Source organism: Otolemur garnettii, unplaced genomic scaffold (genome assembly GCF_000181295.1).
Source record: "Otolemur garnettii isolate 467f Iridium unplaced genomic scaffold, OtoGar3 scaffold00120, whole genome shotgun sequence".
Taxonomy (NCBI): domain Eukaryota; kingdom Metazoa; phylum Chordata; class Mammalia; order Primates; family Galagidae; genus Otolemur; species Otolemur garnettii.
In genome coordinates, this window is record NW_003852515.1 from 2,016,474 (window position 1) to 2,035,145 (window position 18,672).

Sequence of the window (18,672 nt, forward strand, 5' to 3'; positions counted from 1 at the left end):
AAAAAAAAAAAAAAAAAAGAGTCTCAGTCAGATGGCCAGGCTAGAGTGCTATGGAATTTAGACTACATCATAATCTCAAATTCTTGGGTTCAAGTCATCCTTCTGTTTCAGCCTCCCAATTAGCTGGGACTACAGGTACTTGCCACAACACTCTGGCTAATTATTCTATTTTTAGTAGAGATGGGGTCTCACTCTTACTCAGGCTGGACTTTAACTCCTGAATTTAAGGGATCCCCCTGCCTTGGTCTTCTGGAGTGCTAGGATTACAGGCATGAGCTACCACATCCGGTCCATATTTAGATCTTAAAATATGCTGAAGATTCTTTCTGAATATGATGTGAAGCAGGTACCCAACTTTCCTTGTGGGTCAGGAGCCCACTGAAGCGGTACTATTTACTGGACAGCCTCTTACCTGTACAAACACTTCTGTCACAGTATAAAGTAACCACAGGGGGAGGCTTCTGATCTCGACTCATCTGCCTACTCAAAAAGTAAATTAGTCTTCGGACTTACATAAATAAGAAGAAACCATACCAATATTAGCTTTTGCTTTTTTTTAAAAAAAGTACAAACACTGAAGAGAAAGAAAATAGCAAATTCAAGATAGCAGTTACCTTTAAGGGAAGATAAAGAAGAACAGGGGAAGAACACACAAGGGGCTTCTGTAGAATTTGTAACATTTTATTTTTTAAATTGCAGGGAGGGACCGCAAAGCTAGTTCACAATGTGTTTTTTAAAAACAATAAATGATAAAGAAGCTAAACCTAAAAGTTTAATCAACATTCAGGGTCAGTATAGATCCTACTTTCACATCTTTACTACTTTAAAATAAAGACTAACATTCAGAATGACAACATACAGATGGGTAAGACTTTGGGGCAAAGATTAGATTTCATTAGTAAGAACGTCAGCTCTAATTTAGCACCTATCACTGCTGACTGGGTAGTACCAACAAGAGAAGATTCCTACGGTACTATATGCTTTGCTCAATTATTATGATCACATAAAAATAATAATTTAAAAATTTCTTCTGTTACATAGAAAACTAGGCCCAAGGAGGTGGAGCCTCCATATAACTTTGTTTCAAATATAATTATCAGGTGATTCAGATTGGAAGACAAATTATTCTTTAATTCAACTGGAAACTACACTAGGAACCTTGAGCAAAACATTTTAGGTTTCTCTAAGAGGGAAAGGCAACATGGAAACCCCTCTAGCTATACTCTAAGGATCTTAGGGAAAAGTATCCTTTGAAATGAGTATTCATCCAACAGGTAAGTGGTTGGGGTTGAGAAAAGGTTTGACTACAAAGGAGTGTAGTGAAAATGTTCAAGCTGATACAGCTTCCTGTACTTGACTGTAGTGATGGTAACACAACTATATACCTTTTTTTTTTGAGACAGAGTCTCACTACTGTCACCCTGGGTAGAGTGCCATGGCGTCACAGCTCACAGCAACCTCAAACTCCTGGGCTCTAGCGATTCTCTTGCCTCAGCCTCCCAAGCAGCTGGGACCACAGGTGCCAGCCACATGCCCACCCATTTTTTGGTTGCAGTTGTCATTGTTGTTTGGCAGGCCTAGGCTGGATTTAAACCTGTCAGCTCCAGTGTATGTGGCTGGCACTCTAGCTGCTGAGCTACAGGAGCCAAGCCAACTATATACATTTTTAAGAGTTTTACTAAATGTATATAATTTATACTATGATAAAGAAAATTCATTGCAGCTGAAATTCCACAGATGATAAATTAGAACGGTTCTTTAGACCTACAAAAGGCAATGCCAGAGATTTGAAACATGGAAAATCAGACTATTTAAGAACAGGGAAATCCTAGCACTCAGGGAGACCAAGGCTGATAAGACAGCCTAAGCTCAGGAGCAAAAGATTTGATCTTTACTAAAAACAAAAAAACTAGCAGGGGTTGTGGCGCACTCCTGTAGTCCCAGGCTAGTCAGGAGGCTGAGGCAAGAGGATTGGTGGAACCCAGGTGTTTGAGGTTGCTGTGACCTATGATGCCATGGCATTCTATCCAGGGTAGACTCAGAGGGAGACTCTGTTTCAAAAAATAAAAAAAAGTAAAAAATAAATAACAGTAAATTATAGATGTAAGAGTCAGTGAAAAATGAAATAAATGTACATTATACATCAATTTTAAAAAATACGAAAAAAAAAAAGTAGAAAACCAGCAGAATGCTATGACAAAGAAGTAGGTCATGTACAAAAGACAATGCTACCAGATACATTATCTGGATCTAATGGGAAAAATGCCACCCACTGAGAGAAAAACTAGCAGATACTGATATTTAATATGGGTAATTACTACTAGGTAGCATCTTATATTCTGCTACCAACACTAATAGGAGAATTACAAGAATAAATGGGAAATAAAAAGATATCCCTCTGAAAAAAATAAATAAAATAAAATCACTAGCAGCTTGTTTTTGTAATAACTAAAAAAATTTAGAAAGATCTGAATGGAGACTCTGGCTTCCTTGCTTCACTCTGCACCCCCTAGCCAAAAAAACAATTCAAAGGACAAAGCAGGTCTTATGCTTTTTATTTATTTATTTTAGTCTACTTGGTTTGCTTTGAGAAATCTTGTGCCTCTTTTAAAGGTGAGAAAAACTAGACAAGGATGTCTACTATCACTACTATTCACCATTGTTCTGGAAGTTTTAGCTAATGCTATCAGGCAAGATAAGGCTATGAAGGCATCCAAATGGGAGCAGAGGAGGTCAAAGTCTCACTCTTTGCTTATGGTCTTAGACTTAGAAACCCCCAGAGATTCAACCACAAGACTCCTGGAAGAGATCAAGAAATATAGTAATGTCATATACCAATAACAGTCTAGTTAAGAAGCAAATCAAGGACACAGTACCTTTCACAGCAGCTTCAAACAAAATGAAATACCTGGGAATATATCTAACAAAGGACGTGAAGGATCTCTACAAAGAGAATTATGAAACCCTAAGAAAAGAAATAGCTGAAGACATTAACAAATGGAAGAATAAACCATGCTCTTGGCCGGAAAGAATCAACATTGTTAAAATGTCTATATTACTCAAAGCAACTTACAGATTTAATGCAATCCCATTAAAATACCAACATACTTTGAAGAATGTGAAAAAATAGTTCTTCATTTTCTAAGGAACCAGAAAAAACACCATACAGCCAAAGCAATTCTCAGTAATAAAAACAAAGCCAGAGGAATCACTCTTATCAGACTTCAGGTTATGTTAAAAGTTCATAGTGATCAAAAGCATGGTATTAGCACAAAAATAGAGACATAGACATATGCAACAGAATAGAAAACCAAGAGATGAAACCAACCTACTATCACCATCTCATCTTTGATAAACCAAACAAAAGCATTAATTGGGGAAAAGAATCCCTATTCAATAAATGGTAATGGGAGAATTGGATAACCACATCTAAAAGGTACAGGTAGACCTGTACCTTTCACCAACTGCAAAAACTGATTCACTATTGATAAAATATTTAAATCTACGTACATAAAATGACAAAAAACCTAGTAGAAAGTGTGGGAAAAACTCTTGATGATATTGGCCTAGGGAAAGTATTTATGAAGCAGACTTCATTGGCAATCACAACAACAAAAAAAATGGGACTTAATTAAGCTAAAAAGCTTCTTCAAAGATAAGGACACAACAATTAGACAACCTTCACAATGGGAAAAGATACTTGCATGTTACAAATCTGACAAAGGGTTGATAACTAGAATCCATAAGAACTCAAATTAATCAACAAAAAAAAGAACAAACAATCCCATCTATAGCTGAGCAAGAGACATGAACAGAACCTTCTCTGAAGAAGACAGGCAAATCGCCAACAAATGAAAAATGCTCATCGTCCCTAATTATCAGAACAAGGCAGATCAAAACCACCCTAATATATCATCTAACCCCAGTGAGAATAAATAGCCAACATCACAGAGTCCCAAAGCTGCAGAGGCTGGCATGGATATGGAGAGAAGGGAACACTTTTACACTGTTGGTGGGACTGCAAACTAATACAGCCTCTTTGAAAAGAAGTATGGAGAATCCTCTAAGAAGTCAAATTAGACATCCCATTTGACCCTGCAAATCCCACTACTAGGCATCTACCCAGAAGAAAACACATTATTTTATCATAAGGACATTTGCACTAGATTACAACAGTTCAATTTACAACTGACAAGATGTGGAATCAGCCCAAGTGCCCACCAACCCATGAATGGATTAATAAACTGTGGTATATGTATACTATGGAATACTGTTCAGCTATAAAAAAAGATGGGGAGATTTTACATCTTTTGTATTAACCTGGATAGAATTGGAGAACATTCTCCTTAGTAAATATCACAAGAATGGAAAAGCCAAGTATCCAATGTACTCAATACTAAAATAAAGCTAGCAGATGAATTAATATATGCCCACACAGGAGAAAAACACAATTAAGAGAAAAACTCAATTTAATTCAAGTGGGAGGAGGAGCAGAAGGGAAGGGATTGGTGTGCTCTCACCTAATAAGCACAATGTAAGGGTATATGACATACCTCCTGGGTGAGAAGTACAACTATAAGGCCTATACCTAACAAATGCAAACACTGTAAACTGTTTATACCCTCATATTAATCTGAAATAAAAAAAAAAAAAAACTAAAGGCGAGAAAGCATTCCCAAAAGGTCATCAGTATATTTCTCCCATTGGCCAAAACTGTACATGTTCATTCCTAAACCAATCACTCATAGTAATAGTAAAACTACTATGGTTGGTTTAGGTCATAGATTTTCAACCCTGTCCATACATGGGAATCATGTAGGGGCTTCTAAAAATTACTGATTACCTGAGCCCCATCTCTGAGGTTCTGATTTAATTGGCCTGGTATTGTTCCCTAGCACTGGCATTTACTTCTAAATTCTATAGGTGTTTTTTAATGCACAGCATAAGGCTGAAAATGTTCCATTAATTTTCTGGGAAAAGTACTGGGGAATGATATCCCTCCTCCATATTCTGGTTCAGAGAACTGTACCCACTCTCAAAAGTGGGTAACACCAGTCTCCATATTTATATGAAATAGTTCTGCCCAACAATGATTTTTACCAGTGTCAGATTTCCTAAGTCAAACTACCAGAGATTCTCTCTCCCAAAGTAATAAAACAATATATCACCTTATGATGTACATATTTCTATATGGTAGATGAGTAATAGTTAAGTTACACCAATTACTTACCTAATGTGCATCTAAGCTGGGGCTGAAGTCTAATAAAAATTTCATCTCTGACTTCATTCAGACAGGTCTCTATTTCCGCATATATTTCTGAATTAAGTTTTTTACAATCTCCATCTAAATAAAATATACATTATTAATTCCTCATCAATGTATATCTTTCCACAGAAAAATGAATGAAAGTTCATCAGTAAGTTTTGCAAAGAGACAAAAAACAATTTCCTTAATTCCTCTTCCTCTGTTTTATATACCATATATTCCCTTAATATTATCAGCACAAAATTATTAGTACTTACTGCCTGGGTAAAATTTCAGTGAAAGCCTTTCTCATCCAAATAATCACAGTCTTAAGGAAAATAACTAACCTTTCAGATATTGTGCATCTCTGAAACAGCTGAAGTTATCTCTTTATGTGCAATTATTATTTATCCTAGAAACAGCATCTAATCATTTATTCTATTTTGTATTTTATGTATAATTTTTACTAGGTTTAGCTAGGTCATAAGAACACATCAATTTATGAGGAGTCTTTTTTTTTTTTTTGAGACAGAGTGTTACTCTGTTGCCCTTGGTAGAGTGCAATGGCATCAGAGAGCTCACAGCAACCTCAAACTCTTGGGCTTAAGCGATTCTCTTGCCTCAGCTTCCCAAGTAGCTGAACTACAGGTATCTGCCACCATGCCTGGCTATTTTTTTGCTGTAGTTGTCACTGTTTAGCTGGCCCTGGCCAGGTTGGAACCCACCAGCCTCTGTGCATGTGGCCGGTGCCGTAACCACTGTGCTATGGGCGCCAAGCTATGAGGAATCTTAATGTTATGATTCTTTCCCAAAGTATTATTTGGCATTTGCCCTCCTATGTATTTCTGTGGGGTGTAAATGGATCTTCAATGGCACCATAGTGTTTATTTAATTCCATATCTTGTTTTGTCTACACGTATTTGCTTCATTAGAAACTTTGCAGGCTGTTTATTATACTGTGACTGAAACAGTCCTATTAATTGTCCCCCTATTGCTATACATTTGTTTCTTTTTTCTCTAGTATAAATGCCACTGTGATGAGTGTCTTTGGGCACATACCTGTCCACCATATTTTTGATCACTTCTTTAGAGTTAAAAGTCCTCAAGATAAAATTACCATGACAAAAAACTTTTAATAAGAAAATTATTTTGAATAAAAGCTTCTGTATTCATCTGACTCGTTACTCTCAAGCTATACATGAATCTTTTCACTCACATATCTTGCAAATAATTCATACAGCCTGATCACATGCTACTTACATATTTCACTAGTGAAAATATCTGTATTCTCCTACAATATGACATACGCATTAACCAGAACTTTGGTTAGTTAACCATGCTAAAAAAGAAAATTTGTAATGCATTAGTAATGCACCTGAAACAAAAACAATTAACCAGATTATAAAAACTACAATTATCCTGTAAAAAATGAGTTCCAATATCAAACTGTTGCTCTTCTACATTAGTCAACTAAACAACTATCACCTACTCAGCACTGGGGTTCCTGTAATTATAGAAAAAAACCCAGAAACATCGAAGGCAAAAATGTTTGAGAAATCAAAACCAACTTGCAAAAAGCTACAAATGACTAACATATTTTTTAAAAAATCCAGTCTCAAAGGAACCTAAATTTAAGCAAAACATTTCTTACCTAACAAAATCATTTATAAATATTTATGCCCAAAGTGGTTAGAATGCTGAGATATATTTTACTACACAATGAAAATAAAATTATATATTGGTATAATCCTTCTGAAAAGCCACTGAGCAAGAACCTTAATATTCCTATTTAATAATCCCACTAGGATGTTAATCAACAATGGATTCCAAAGATATATGGATATCTGCCCTGGTGTTAATTCATAACAGCAAAACTTGTTCCTGAATAGTCAACAACAGGGAAGCAACATACAAAATCCATATAAAAGACAGCATAACCAAAGTCACACTTTTTAGACATTAATTGCAATGTCAAGTAAAGAAAGCTTGGTATGTCATGTAGGTCAAAAAAATATATGCACAAGATAAGGAAAAAAAATACCAAGATACTTCAAAATAAGTTGAATAAAGGTGAAGATTCTTGCCTTACAAGATTGTGAGACTTAAAAAGCCATGCTAATTTAAACACTGTGGGTGCAGGGACAGACAAAAAGTGACCAAGAGAACAAAACAGAGTTAAAGAACAGTGGCACACACATACGAAATGTTAATACATATATGACAAAAATAGCATGGCAGATTGAGGGAAAAAAGTAGAGCTAGAAAAACTGGCTATTCAAATTAAAAAAATGGACTCTAACCTCATACCATACATAAATATTAATTCCAGCTGAATTAAAAATTTCAATGTCAAAAGCAAAACTTTATAGCTGGGCGCTGTGGCAGGTGACTGTAGTCTCAGCTACTTAGGAGGCTGAGGAAATAGGATCGCTTGAACCCAAGAGTTTTAAGTTGTCGTGAGCTATGTATGACGCCACAGCACCCTACCCAGGCTGACCAAGTTAAACTGTGTCTCAAAAAAAAAAAAAAGCAAAACTTTATTTTCAGTGAAAATGCAGATAAATGACTTTTTGTTCTTAGAGAAAGAAAATATTTCTTTTAAAAAGCCACAAATATTACTAGCTTCAAAAGGAAAGCTAAAGATTTCCCTGTAAATCAAAACAGCTTTTGAAAAGTAAATACATATGTCACATATTGGGAGATTCAGCAACACTTATCTGACATAAAAATGGCAAAAAGGATATACAAAACCCCACATAAGCATGACAATCAACAGAACAGGGATAAGACTTAAACAGGCATTTCATACAAGAGGGAACAAATCTGATCAACATAAACATGAAGAGCCAACAACCTCTCTAAAATATGAGAAAGGCAAATTAAGACCATTGTTCATTTTACCCCACTCAAAGTAAAAATCTCAAAGTATGAAAATAATCTAGGGAAAACATATGAATCAGGAATATCTCTAATATAGTTAATGGAAGCACTATACAGGTACAACCATTTGGGAAAACTGCTATTATCTTCTAAATCTGGACTCAGACCTATGATTTGGCAATTCCACTCCTAAGGTATGTTGAAGGGAAATGCTTGTACCAAGCCCCAGGAGATCTGCCCAAGAGCGGTCACAGCAGCAGTATTCATATTCATTATGGCAAAAAATAACCAATTGTCCACCCACAGGTGAACAAATAAACTGTTATATCTACCAAATAGAAATATTATACAGCAATGAAAATGAAGCGAAGCAGCTCTATAGATACATCTTTACAAAAAGAAAAAGAGAGGTCCCAGAGGGTATATTACAGGACATTCTTTTTATGAAGTTCAAAACAAACTAGATGAGGCAATACAGTAGTCCCTCCTTACGAGTAGTTTTGCTTCCTAATGGTTTCAGTTACCTGAGTAGAAGATGGTCTAAAAACATTACCTGGAAAATTCCAGAAATAATTCATAAACTTCAAATTTCACACCATTCTTAGTGAGATAAAATCTTGTACCCTCCTGCCCTGTCCCCACCCCCTGCCAGTGAATCCTCCCTTTGTCCCAAGTACCCAGTGCTGTCTACACTCCCTGTCTATGAGTCACTGAGTAGCCACCTAGATTATCAGGTTGACTGTGGTGGCGTTGCAGTGCTTGTGTTCAAGTCATTATTTGATTTAATAGTAGCCACAAAGGGCAAGAGTAGAGATGCTAGCAATTCTAATATGACAAAGAGAAGCCATAGAGTGCTTCCTTTAAGTGTAAGTTGTTGACCTAGAAAGAAAGAAAAAAATCATATGCTGAGGTTGCTAAGGTCTCTAAGACAACCTATCTCTGATCAATGAAACTGTGAAGTGGAAAAAGAAATTCATGCTAGTTTTGCTGTCATACTTCAAACTACAAAAGTTATAGCCACACTGTATGGTGGTGCTTAGTTAAGATGAAAAAAAGCAATACATCTGTGGAACACATGATCAGAAATATGTTCCAACTGATGGCAACATGCTGAGCCAGATTAATTTAATACTAACTAAACTTGATCGATAAGTATGTTTGTATAAGAAAAAATAGTATATATAGAATCCAGTACTATCTGTTCCGCCCTTATCTGCAAAGGATACCTTCTAAGACCTCCAGTGGGTTCCTGTAACATCAGATAGTACGGAATCCTATATACACTATGTTTTTTCCTGTAGATACACACCAGTGATCAGGTTTAACTTACAAATCAGGCATAATTATAGTGATGAGAGATTTGGGGGGGGGGGGTTGGAGAATTGTGGGTGATTTTATTTACTTCTTCATTCTGCTTTTCAGTAGTTTAGAAATTTAAAATTTTACTTTGATGCAATCTATGATGGCCTCTATTATCCCGACAGGCTAAGAAACATCCATAGCCTCTTCTTTAGTTTTTGAAAATGACTAGCTTTGGGGCAGTTGTGATAATACAACTGGTATCATTCCAAGTTTCATACTGTCCTTGAATTCCTTACTCCCAAATCTCTGTATAAAACAGAAGCTACAGATGACATCTTTCCCATATGCTGCGAGACAAACTGCCACATTAATATCTTTAAGAATTAAAGAGAAATAAAATATTAGTGCCAACCTTTAACTCCATCCAATTGATTGGCGTATAGAAGCTTATTTGCTTGATTGTATTTTGCGAACAGCTGCCAGAATACAGAGTCCTCCTTAGAGCACAGTTGAGTCACAGTGTTCTTTAACCCTTCCAAGTGCACCAAAGCTGACAGGATACAGTCTAACCAACAGAGAGCATAAGCATTTTTCCATTGGACACATAAAGCCTGGTGAAATGATGTACATTTGCTTTCCAATGCCATTTCCAGTTCAGAAGAGCATCCTTCATTTTGAGGGGAAGTCCCCACAGTTCCAGAGACATCAACTGTAGTAAGATCTTTTTCAGTAGCTGAGTCAACAATATCAGCTTCCAAAATCGCATTCTGTTCCAAGGAATCAGCTGTCTTAATTGGATTTGATGAGGTTTCATCATATACTTCTCCATTATGTTTGCTGTTCAAAGTCTGTTCATCAGCAACAATATGATTTCTAGTCTTTTTGGAATTTACTAAAAGTGAATCTTTACAGTTGGCTTCCAAGATCTTTCTTTTTTGAGGCTTACTTAGAGTATGACACTCTTCTGAATCAGGAGAAATTAGTTTATTTAGCGATTTAGAGGACAAAGGATAGATGCACTAGAAAGAAAACAATAAAATGATAAATACTACAAATATTCAAATAAGTTCAAGTTTTACTTTACAGTTTCTATGTCATTAACATATGTAAGATATCAGCATTAATCTGACATGCGGTATAAATCTGAACTACAAACACAACTATTGAATACAAAATTGGGCCCTCCTAAAGAATAATTTTTCCTACTTAATTTGAACAATCAAGGGTTTACCCTGAGTAACATGAGATAAGCTAACAAGGAAAACATACATATTTTTGCTTTTAAAAAAACAATTGAATGTCAAGTCAATTTAAAATTTCCAACAATGTAAAGAAACATTCTATAATAAATGTTACTCCTTTGGGAAAGATAAACTGCATAAAACTAAAATGTTTAACATAAACTTTTTAACATAACATAAAAGTTTCAAAAGTAATTTCAAATTAAAAAAGTGTATGTTTCCTATATTTTGAAACTGAGAATGAATCTGAGAGTACTGCTGTTGTTTCAACCTTTTATTTTTTTTAAACAGATGTTGTCTCTATACAAAATTTAAAAATAAAATGAATAAACAAAGAGACATGGTCTGGCTATGCTGCCCAGGCTGGTAGTAAACTCCTGGGTTCAAGGTTACCCAGGCCTCTGAGTCATTGGGATGATGGGCAGGAGCCACTGCTCTGGCTGCTGTTCTACATTCTTACTGGGTTTAGAGTCAAAGTGGCTGAATTTTAATGACCTAATCAAATCTTATTGTGCATTAATACAATTTCACCCAAATAGCAAAAATTTGAACAAATTACTAAAATAAATCAGTGAATCCTTCCTAAATTTGAAAACTACCAGAATGTTTTACCAGATAAATTCAAGAAACCTATACATTAAATGCCTTCATTTAAAATAAACTTTCTTTTACACAATTATGATAGTAGACTGCTGCCTTGGTGGCCCTAGTGACTTATACCTCCTGGTAATTCAGGCCTTCCCAGAGTTCGTCCCCTACCACAAGACTTGGCGTTTCTATGTGACTAGATTCTTTTTTTTTTGAGACAGAGCCTCAAGCTGTCCCCCTGGGTAGAGTGCTATGGCATCACAGCTCACAGCAACCTCCAACTCTCGGGCTCAAGCAAGTCTCCTGCCTCAGCCTCCCAAGTAGCTGGTACCACAGGCGCCTGCCACAGCGCCTGGCTATTTTTTGGCTGCAGCTGTTGTTGTTTGGCGGGCCCGGGCTGGATTAGAACCCACCACCTCAGGTGTACGTGACTGGCGCCTTAGCCACTTCAGTCACAGGCATCGAGCTGCCACGCTATGACTAGCTTTGATGGGACATTAGCACACACATGATGCACATGGAAGCCTGACAGGCACTGGCTCACTGGGCTTGTCATCTTGGAGCCCATCTTCTGGAACACTCCTTCTTGGTCCCAGCTATCATGCTGTGAAGAGCCCAGCGAGCCACATGGAGAGACCCTCATGGCAAAGAAATGAGACCCCCCCCACCCCACCCCAACTGCCTAAGCTGAACACCAGAACAGCAGCTAGTACCAAATGCCTACTACATGGACATCTGGGATGTCCCAGCTGACACCATGTAAGTTAAGAACAGCCTTGTCAGCCATCAGAACCATGAGAATAAATGAAGCCATTAAAATCTGTTAGCCACTAAATTTCAAGGTGATTTGTTTCACAGTAACAGATAAATGAAATGCAATAAATCCCATCATAAGCTTCTTCTATACAATTGAACATTCATTCATAATACCACACTTATTCTTTAGTATAAAAGGGTATGTTTGGGCAGCACCTGTGGCTCAGTGAGTAGGGTGCCCGCCCCATACACCGAGGGTGGCAGGTTCAAACCCAGCCCCAGCCAAACTACAACAAAAAAATAGCTGGGCATTTGCTAGGCACCTGTAGTCCCAGCTACTCGGGAGGCTGAGGCAAGAAAATCACCTAAGCCCAGGAGTTGGAGGTTGCTGTGAGCTGTGACATCACAGCACTCTACCAAGGGCAGTAAAATGACATTCTGTCTCTAAAAAAAAAAAAAAAAAAGGGTACATTCTATTTACTTCTGTTACCAATTAGCTTCCAAAAATTCATTATGCTCTAAGGAATCAGCTGTCTGGAAGCCTCAGCCTCCTAGAGTGCTAGGATTATGGGCGTGAGCCACTGTACCCAGCTGGGTCTCCAAATTTTATAATGCAATACCCTGAACCCCATAAATGCATAATGCAGTACCCTTAACCCCATCAATGTACAAAGTTATGATTTAATAAAAAACAATTTAAAAAAACTTCAAAAAAAATAACAGAACTCTTCAGAAATTAATTAGATTCAGGGTTCTTATACACCAGAGATCTGTAAGTTCACTTTATCAGAAAAGCAAAGTTTGCTTGATGATGACAGTCAAGCCATCATAAGTTTTATACCTTGAGATTATTTCCTAATCCTACCATGTCAGAAAACTGAGAATACTTTAAAATCAACAAAAATAACTATTAGAAGTATCATTAAAAAGTACATATCCAAAAAAATTGAAAAGTATGATTTCACAGACACCAGCACTCCCATGTTCACTGCAGCATTATTCAAAGAACCAAAAATTGGAAGCAACTCAAATAAATGTCTGCAGATAGGTGAATGGACAAGGAAAATGTGGTATGTAAATACAATTTAGTATTATTCAGTCTTAAAAATGAAGACAATCCTGTCACATGCTACAACATGGATGAACCTTGAGGACATTATGCTGAGTAAAATAAGCTAGTCACAAAAAGGACAAATACCATATGATTCCATTTATATGAGGTACTTAACACCAGTCAGATTCATAGAAACAAAAGTAGAATGGTGTTTGCCAGGGGATATGGGAGAGGGAGATGGGATGTAGTTGTTTAAAGGGCACAATTTGATTTTTGTAAGATGAAAAAATGTTCTAGAGATCTGGTGAACATGAATATTCCTAATATTCCTGAACCCTATACTTAAAAATGGTTGATCATAAATTTTGTATGTTTTTTTAATTTAAAAATTAAATTTCTAGGAAAAAAATTGCTGAGAAAAAAATTTAAAAAAATTTTTTTAAAGATCAACACCCCCTCAATACAGAAATAAAAACCCTAAACTAATCTCAAATAGTCAAGATGATAATGTACATATATTCCCTGCATCACTACTTAATTAAGAACAATAAATCATAAGAGGCTGTGGGGTTACAAAACTTAGTAGCCTAAATGGCTCACACTGTCTGCAAATGTCTTCACTGATTTTTCTTTATATACTCTGTGCTTCCATCATAGGGTCAATCTAAAATATAATCATGTCCCTGTCCTGATTTTTCCCTTTTATAAATTAATGTGTTTAGATTGTTACCTCTTTATGCCTTATTTTAGTTTCTGTTTTCAGTGAATATGGGTCACATTTATAGCTAGAATAAAGTTTTTGATCTGTCTTTAAAAAAATCATAAAAGCTATACAAAAAGGATTAATTTTCGAGCCTAGCATAAACACCTAATATCACTTAAAATCTAATGCTGAAAAAAAAAAACTAATCCTGTTTCTTTCACTGTTCTTTGGAGCAGCTTAAATAAATTCCTATTTCATTCCTGTAAAATAGGAATAAGGAAAACATAATGTCATCTTATATTTGGATAAGTAAATACCTATAAGGTATGCCCAAAGTGTTTCCATTCATGAATTAACACACTAATGATTTAAAAACCTCTTTATTATACATTTCTTATTCTTTTAAAAAATAGCCAAATAATAAACTGTTCCACAATAAACAATGAATAAGCTATTTCCCACCCCCCTAAAAGGAAAAAGTTAAAATTTCATACTGTTTGAAAATGCTTGAGTTTTAATTTGATATTAATTTTCAGAGCCTTAAATACTGGTGCTTACAAATCAAGAAATATTTTAATATGAATACCTGATGAAAAGGGTTTTCCAAATGGCTATTTGCAATTTAATAGCCCAGTAATCTCTTAATTTTATTTTATTTCATTTCATTTTATTTTGAGACAGAGTCTCACTTTGTCACCCTTGATAGAGTGCCATGGTGTCTGAGCCCACAGCAGCTCCAACTCTTGGGCTCCAGCTATTCTCTTGTCTCAGCCTCCCAAGTAACTGGAACTAGAGACACTGGCCACATCGCCTGGCTATTTTTTAGAGACAGGGTCTCGCATTTGCTTAGGCTGGTCTCGAAACTGTCAGCTAAGGCAATCCACCTGCCTCAGCCTCCCAGAGTGCTAGGATTATAGGCATGAGCCACGCACCTGGACAGATCTCCAAGTTTTGTAACAGAACTCTTCAGAAATTAATTTGATTCAGAAGTCTTACACACCAAGGATCTGTAAGTTCACCTTATCAGTGAAGCAAAGTTTGCTGATAAAAGGCCAGATAATAAATATTTAGATTTTATGAGCTACACAGTCTCTGTCACAATTTAGTTGTTATGGTGCAAAAGCAGCCATAGACAATACAAAGTGATTGGGCTTGGCTATGTTCCAATATGTTTATTTATGAACACTGAAATCTGAATTTCATACAATTTTCTTGTTATAAAAGAGCATTTTTAAAATTTTCTTCTCCAACCATTTAAAAAATATAAAAATCATTCTTAACTTATATATCAAATAAAGAAAAGGTTTGTTGACCACTGTTGTAAACCAGTTTCTGAAGTACACTGAGCTCCTACTGGTAATTTCTTAAATTAGATCAATGATGAATTACTCAAGTTTTTTTTTTTTTTTTTTTTAGTATTTGCAAATTATATACTTATAATTCTTGATGATTTATCTTTCCTTCACTTAAAAAGAATGCTTTCAGGGGATGGAGCAAGATGGCAGACTAGAAGGATCCTTCAGCTGAGCTCTCTATGACTAGGGAAAAAGAGAGAACCCAGTGATACCTGGGATAGGTCCATTTCAGAGAGTTATAGCTCAAGGAGCACAGTGAGGAGGATAAAACTTAACACAAAAGACTTTCACAAAATAAGTCATAGCTCAGGGAGCACAGCAAGGTGGTCTACTGGAGTGCTGGAAATCAGATGAATCAGGCAAGTAATTGTTACCAGCAGGGATTGGCTGGCTGCCCGCCCAAAGAGGTCCAGAATAGGAAGAAGCCATTCCAGGGTTTTCAGTTGTTGGGGAAAGCTTGGAAAAGTGGGCAGACTCAAACAGTATACAGCAACCAGATTTGGATGCTGGTTGGAGTGGATTTGGCAAAGGTTGGGTGGCTGGTAAGTTAGCCATACTGAGAAGGTCTCAAGGCCAGAGGCTGCCATTGTAGGAAGGTCATGAGAAGGTCTTAGCAGGGGCTTAAAGCATGGCTGTCTTAATTCCAGCTGTCAGGATCAGAACACTACTCTTGAGACAGACTGAGTAATTCCCGCATGCCATGGGAACTGGAGTCAGGGGCACTGTGAGGCCTGCCCCTGAAAGATTCTTGTAAGCTTTACAATCCCAACCTAACAGGGTCTGAATGCTGAGGAAATAATCAGGTGATCACCAAAGGCAAACTAAGTTTGGAATAAATACCATTGAGGTTGCTGTCTCCTAAAAAAACCACAACACTACCTGGTATCCTGGGGTTATACTGCAACATACCATCATTAAGAGCAAGGACCTCTGTTTGAAACAAAGGAGGCAGTGAGAAGGAAAAAGGAGGAGAACAAGGAGGTGAACAAGAAGAAAGAACACATAAGGAGGAGTGAACAGAAAAATTCAGACAACATGAAAAACCAAAAAAAGAGGAACTCCCCCAAGGGACCATGAGGCAGCTACTGCAGAAGACTCCACCTATAAAGAATTAATGGGCTCGGCACCTGTGGCTCAAGTGGCTAACATAAGGCGCCAGCCACATACACCTAAGGTGGCGGGTTTGAATCCAGCCTGGGCCTGCCAAACAACGACAGCTACAACCAAAAACATAGCTGAGCCCTGTGGCGGGCGCCTATAGTCCTAGCTACTTGGGAGGCTGAGGCAAGAGAATTGCTGAAGGCCAAGAATTTGAAGTTACTGTGAGCTGTGATGCCACAGCACTCTACTCTGAGGGTAACATAGTGAGGCTCTGTCTCAAAAAAAAAAAAGAATTAATGGCTTTAACATAAAGGGAATTTACAATATGGATGATAAAGACAATAAATGAGAAAATGCAAAGATAGAACCAAAAGTTGGATGAGAAATATGTAGAATACAGAAAGGATATGGCAGTGCTTAAGCAAATGAAGAAGACAATCAGGGAATGTAAAGATGTAATAGAAATTTATCAAAATAGGTTGGATCTTGGAGAAGAAAGAACCTCAGAGCTAGAGGATAAAGTTTCCAAGTTAACCCAGGTAGTTAAAGAGGCAGAAAGGAAGAGAGAGAAAGCACAACAGACACTTAGAGAATTATGAGACTTCATGAAGCGTTCAAACATACTAATAATAGGGATTCCTGAGGGACAAGAAGCTTGTCTCAAAGGAATGGAAGCCCTACTATCATAAATTAAAACTTTCCAATTTTACTAAAGCCCCTCACATACTCCTTTCAGATGGATATCAAACCCTGAGTCATCTCAACTGAAACAGAGCCTCTCCAAATCACACTGTAATGAACCTGTCCAAAGTGAAGGTAAAAGAAAAAATTCTACAAGCAGCCAGGAATAAGTGCCAACTGAGCTACAGAGGCAGGGTCATTAGGACGACAGCAGACTTTTCAACTGAAACCTGCTAAGCCAGAAGAATATGGTCATCTACCTTCAACACTCTTAAACACCACAATTTTCAGTTCAGAATTCTGTATCCTGCTAAAGTAAGCTTCAAAATTGATGAAGCAATCAAATCAAATCTTTTGCAAATATGCAAGCACTGAGGAAATTTGCCACAACAAGACCAGCTCTATATGAAATACTTAGCTTCCACAATGGTGCCAAAAGATAAAACTACACAAGGGACTTTCACAAAGATGAATAGAACTCCATCACACTTATCAATTCTCTCAATAAATGTCAATGGACTGAATTCACCACTGAAAAGACACAGGCTGGCCAACTGGATTAAAATGCACAAGCCATCCATATGCTGTCTCCAGGAGACACACCTAGCCTTGAAGGACAAATCAAGACTCAGGGTTAAAGGATGGAAAATAGTATTTCAAGCAAATGAAAATCAGAAGAAAAGGAGGGGCTGCAATCTTATTTTCAGATACAAGTAGATTTAAAGCAACTAAAGTTATGAAAGACAAAGATGGACACTTTATACTGGTCAAAGGAATAATACAACAAGAAGATATTTCAATTTTAAATATTTATGCATCCAATTTAAATGCTCCCAGATTTGTGAAACAAAACTTGATGGGTCTGAGCAATATGATAACCCCTAACACCATAATAGTAGGGGGCTTTAAAACCCCTCTGACAGAACTTGACAGACCCTCTAAACAGAAACTAAACAAAGATACAAAGGACTTAAATGTGACCCTAGAACAAATGGGGATTAACAGACATATACAGAACACACCATCCCAAAGCTAAGGAATATACATTTTTCTTGTCAGCCCATGGAACGTACTCCAAAATTAACCACATCTTAGGATACAAATCAAACCTCAGCAAAATTAAAAGAATAAAAATTATACCTTCTATCTTCTCAGACCACAGGCAATAAAAGTAGAACTCAACTCCAACAAAAACATTCATCCCCACACAAAGACTTGGAAATTAAACAACCTTATGCTGAATGACAGTTGGCTTCAGGAAGAGATAAAAGAGGAAATTCCTCAAACATAACAACAATGAAGACACAAGTTACCAAAACCTGTGGGATACAGCAAAAGCAGTCTCAAGAAAGAAATTTATCACATTGGATGCCTGCATTTGAAAAACATAAAGTGTGCATCAACAAACTCATGAACCATCTTACAGAATTAGAAAAAGAAGAACAATATAATCTTAAACCCAACAGAAGAAAAGAAATAACCAAAATTAAATCAGAGACTAATGAAACTGAAAACAAGAGAATCATACAGAAAATTAATGAAACAAAAACTCACCCTGATACCAAAACCAGGAAAAGACCCAACTAAAATGGGAGAATTTCAGACCAATCTCACTAAGGAATATAGATGCAAAAATTCTCAATAAAATCCTAGCGTTGGCATGCACCTGTGGTCTCAGTTACTTGGGAGGCTGAGGCAAGAGAATTGCTTAAGCCCAAGACTTTGAGGTTGCTGTGAGCTGTGATGCCAGAGCACTCTACCAAGGG

The 18,672-nt window shown here is 36.8% G+C and overlaps 1 protein-coding gene across 1 annotated transcript in view; it reads right to left on the reverse strand.

Annotated features, from left to right (window-relative positions):
- The window catches only part of USPL1 (ubiquitin specific peptidase like 1), a 47,312-nt gene that overhangs the window by 19,755 nt on the left and 8,885 nt on the right, over positions 1-18,672 (reverse strand). Inside the window, exons 4-5 of the mRNA XM_003797635.2 lie at positions 9,840-10,446; positions 5,231-5,344 (exon numbers count right to left, since the gene is read on the reverse strand). Of these exons, the coding sequence (XP_003797683.1) occupies positions 5,231-5,344; positions 9,840-10,446 (721 nt within the window). The remainder of the gene's footprint in view (positions 1-5,230; positions 5,345-9,839; positions 10,447-18,672) is intronic.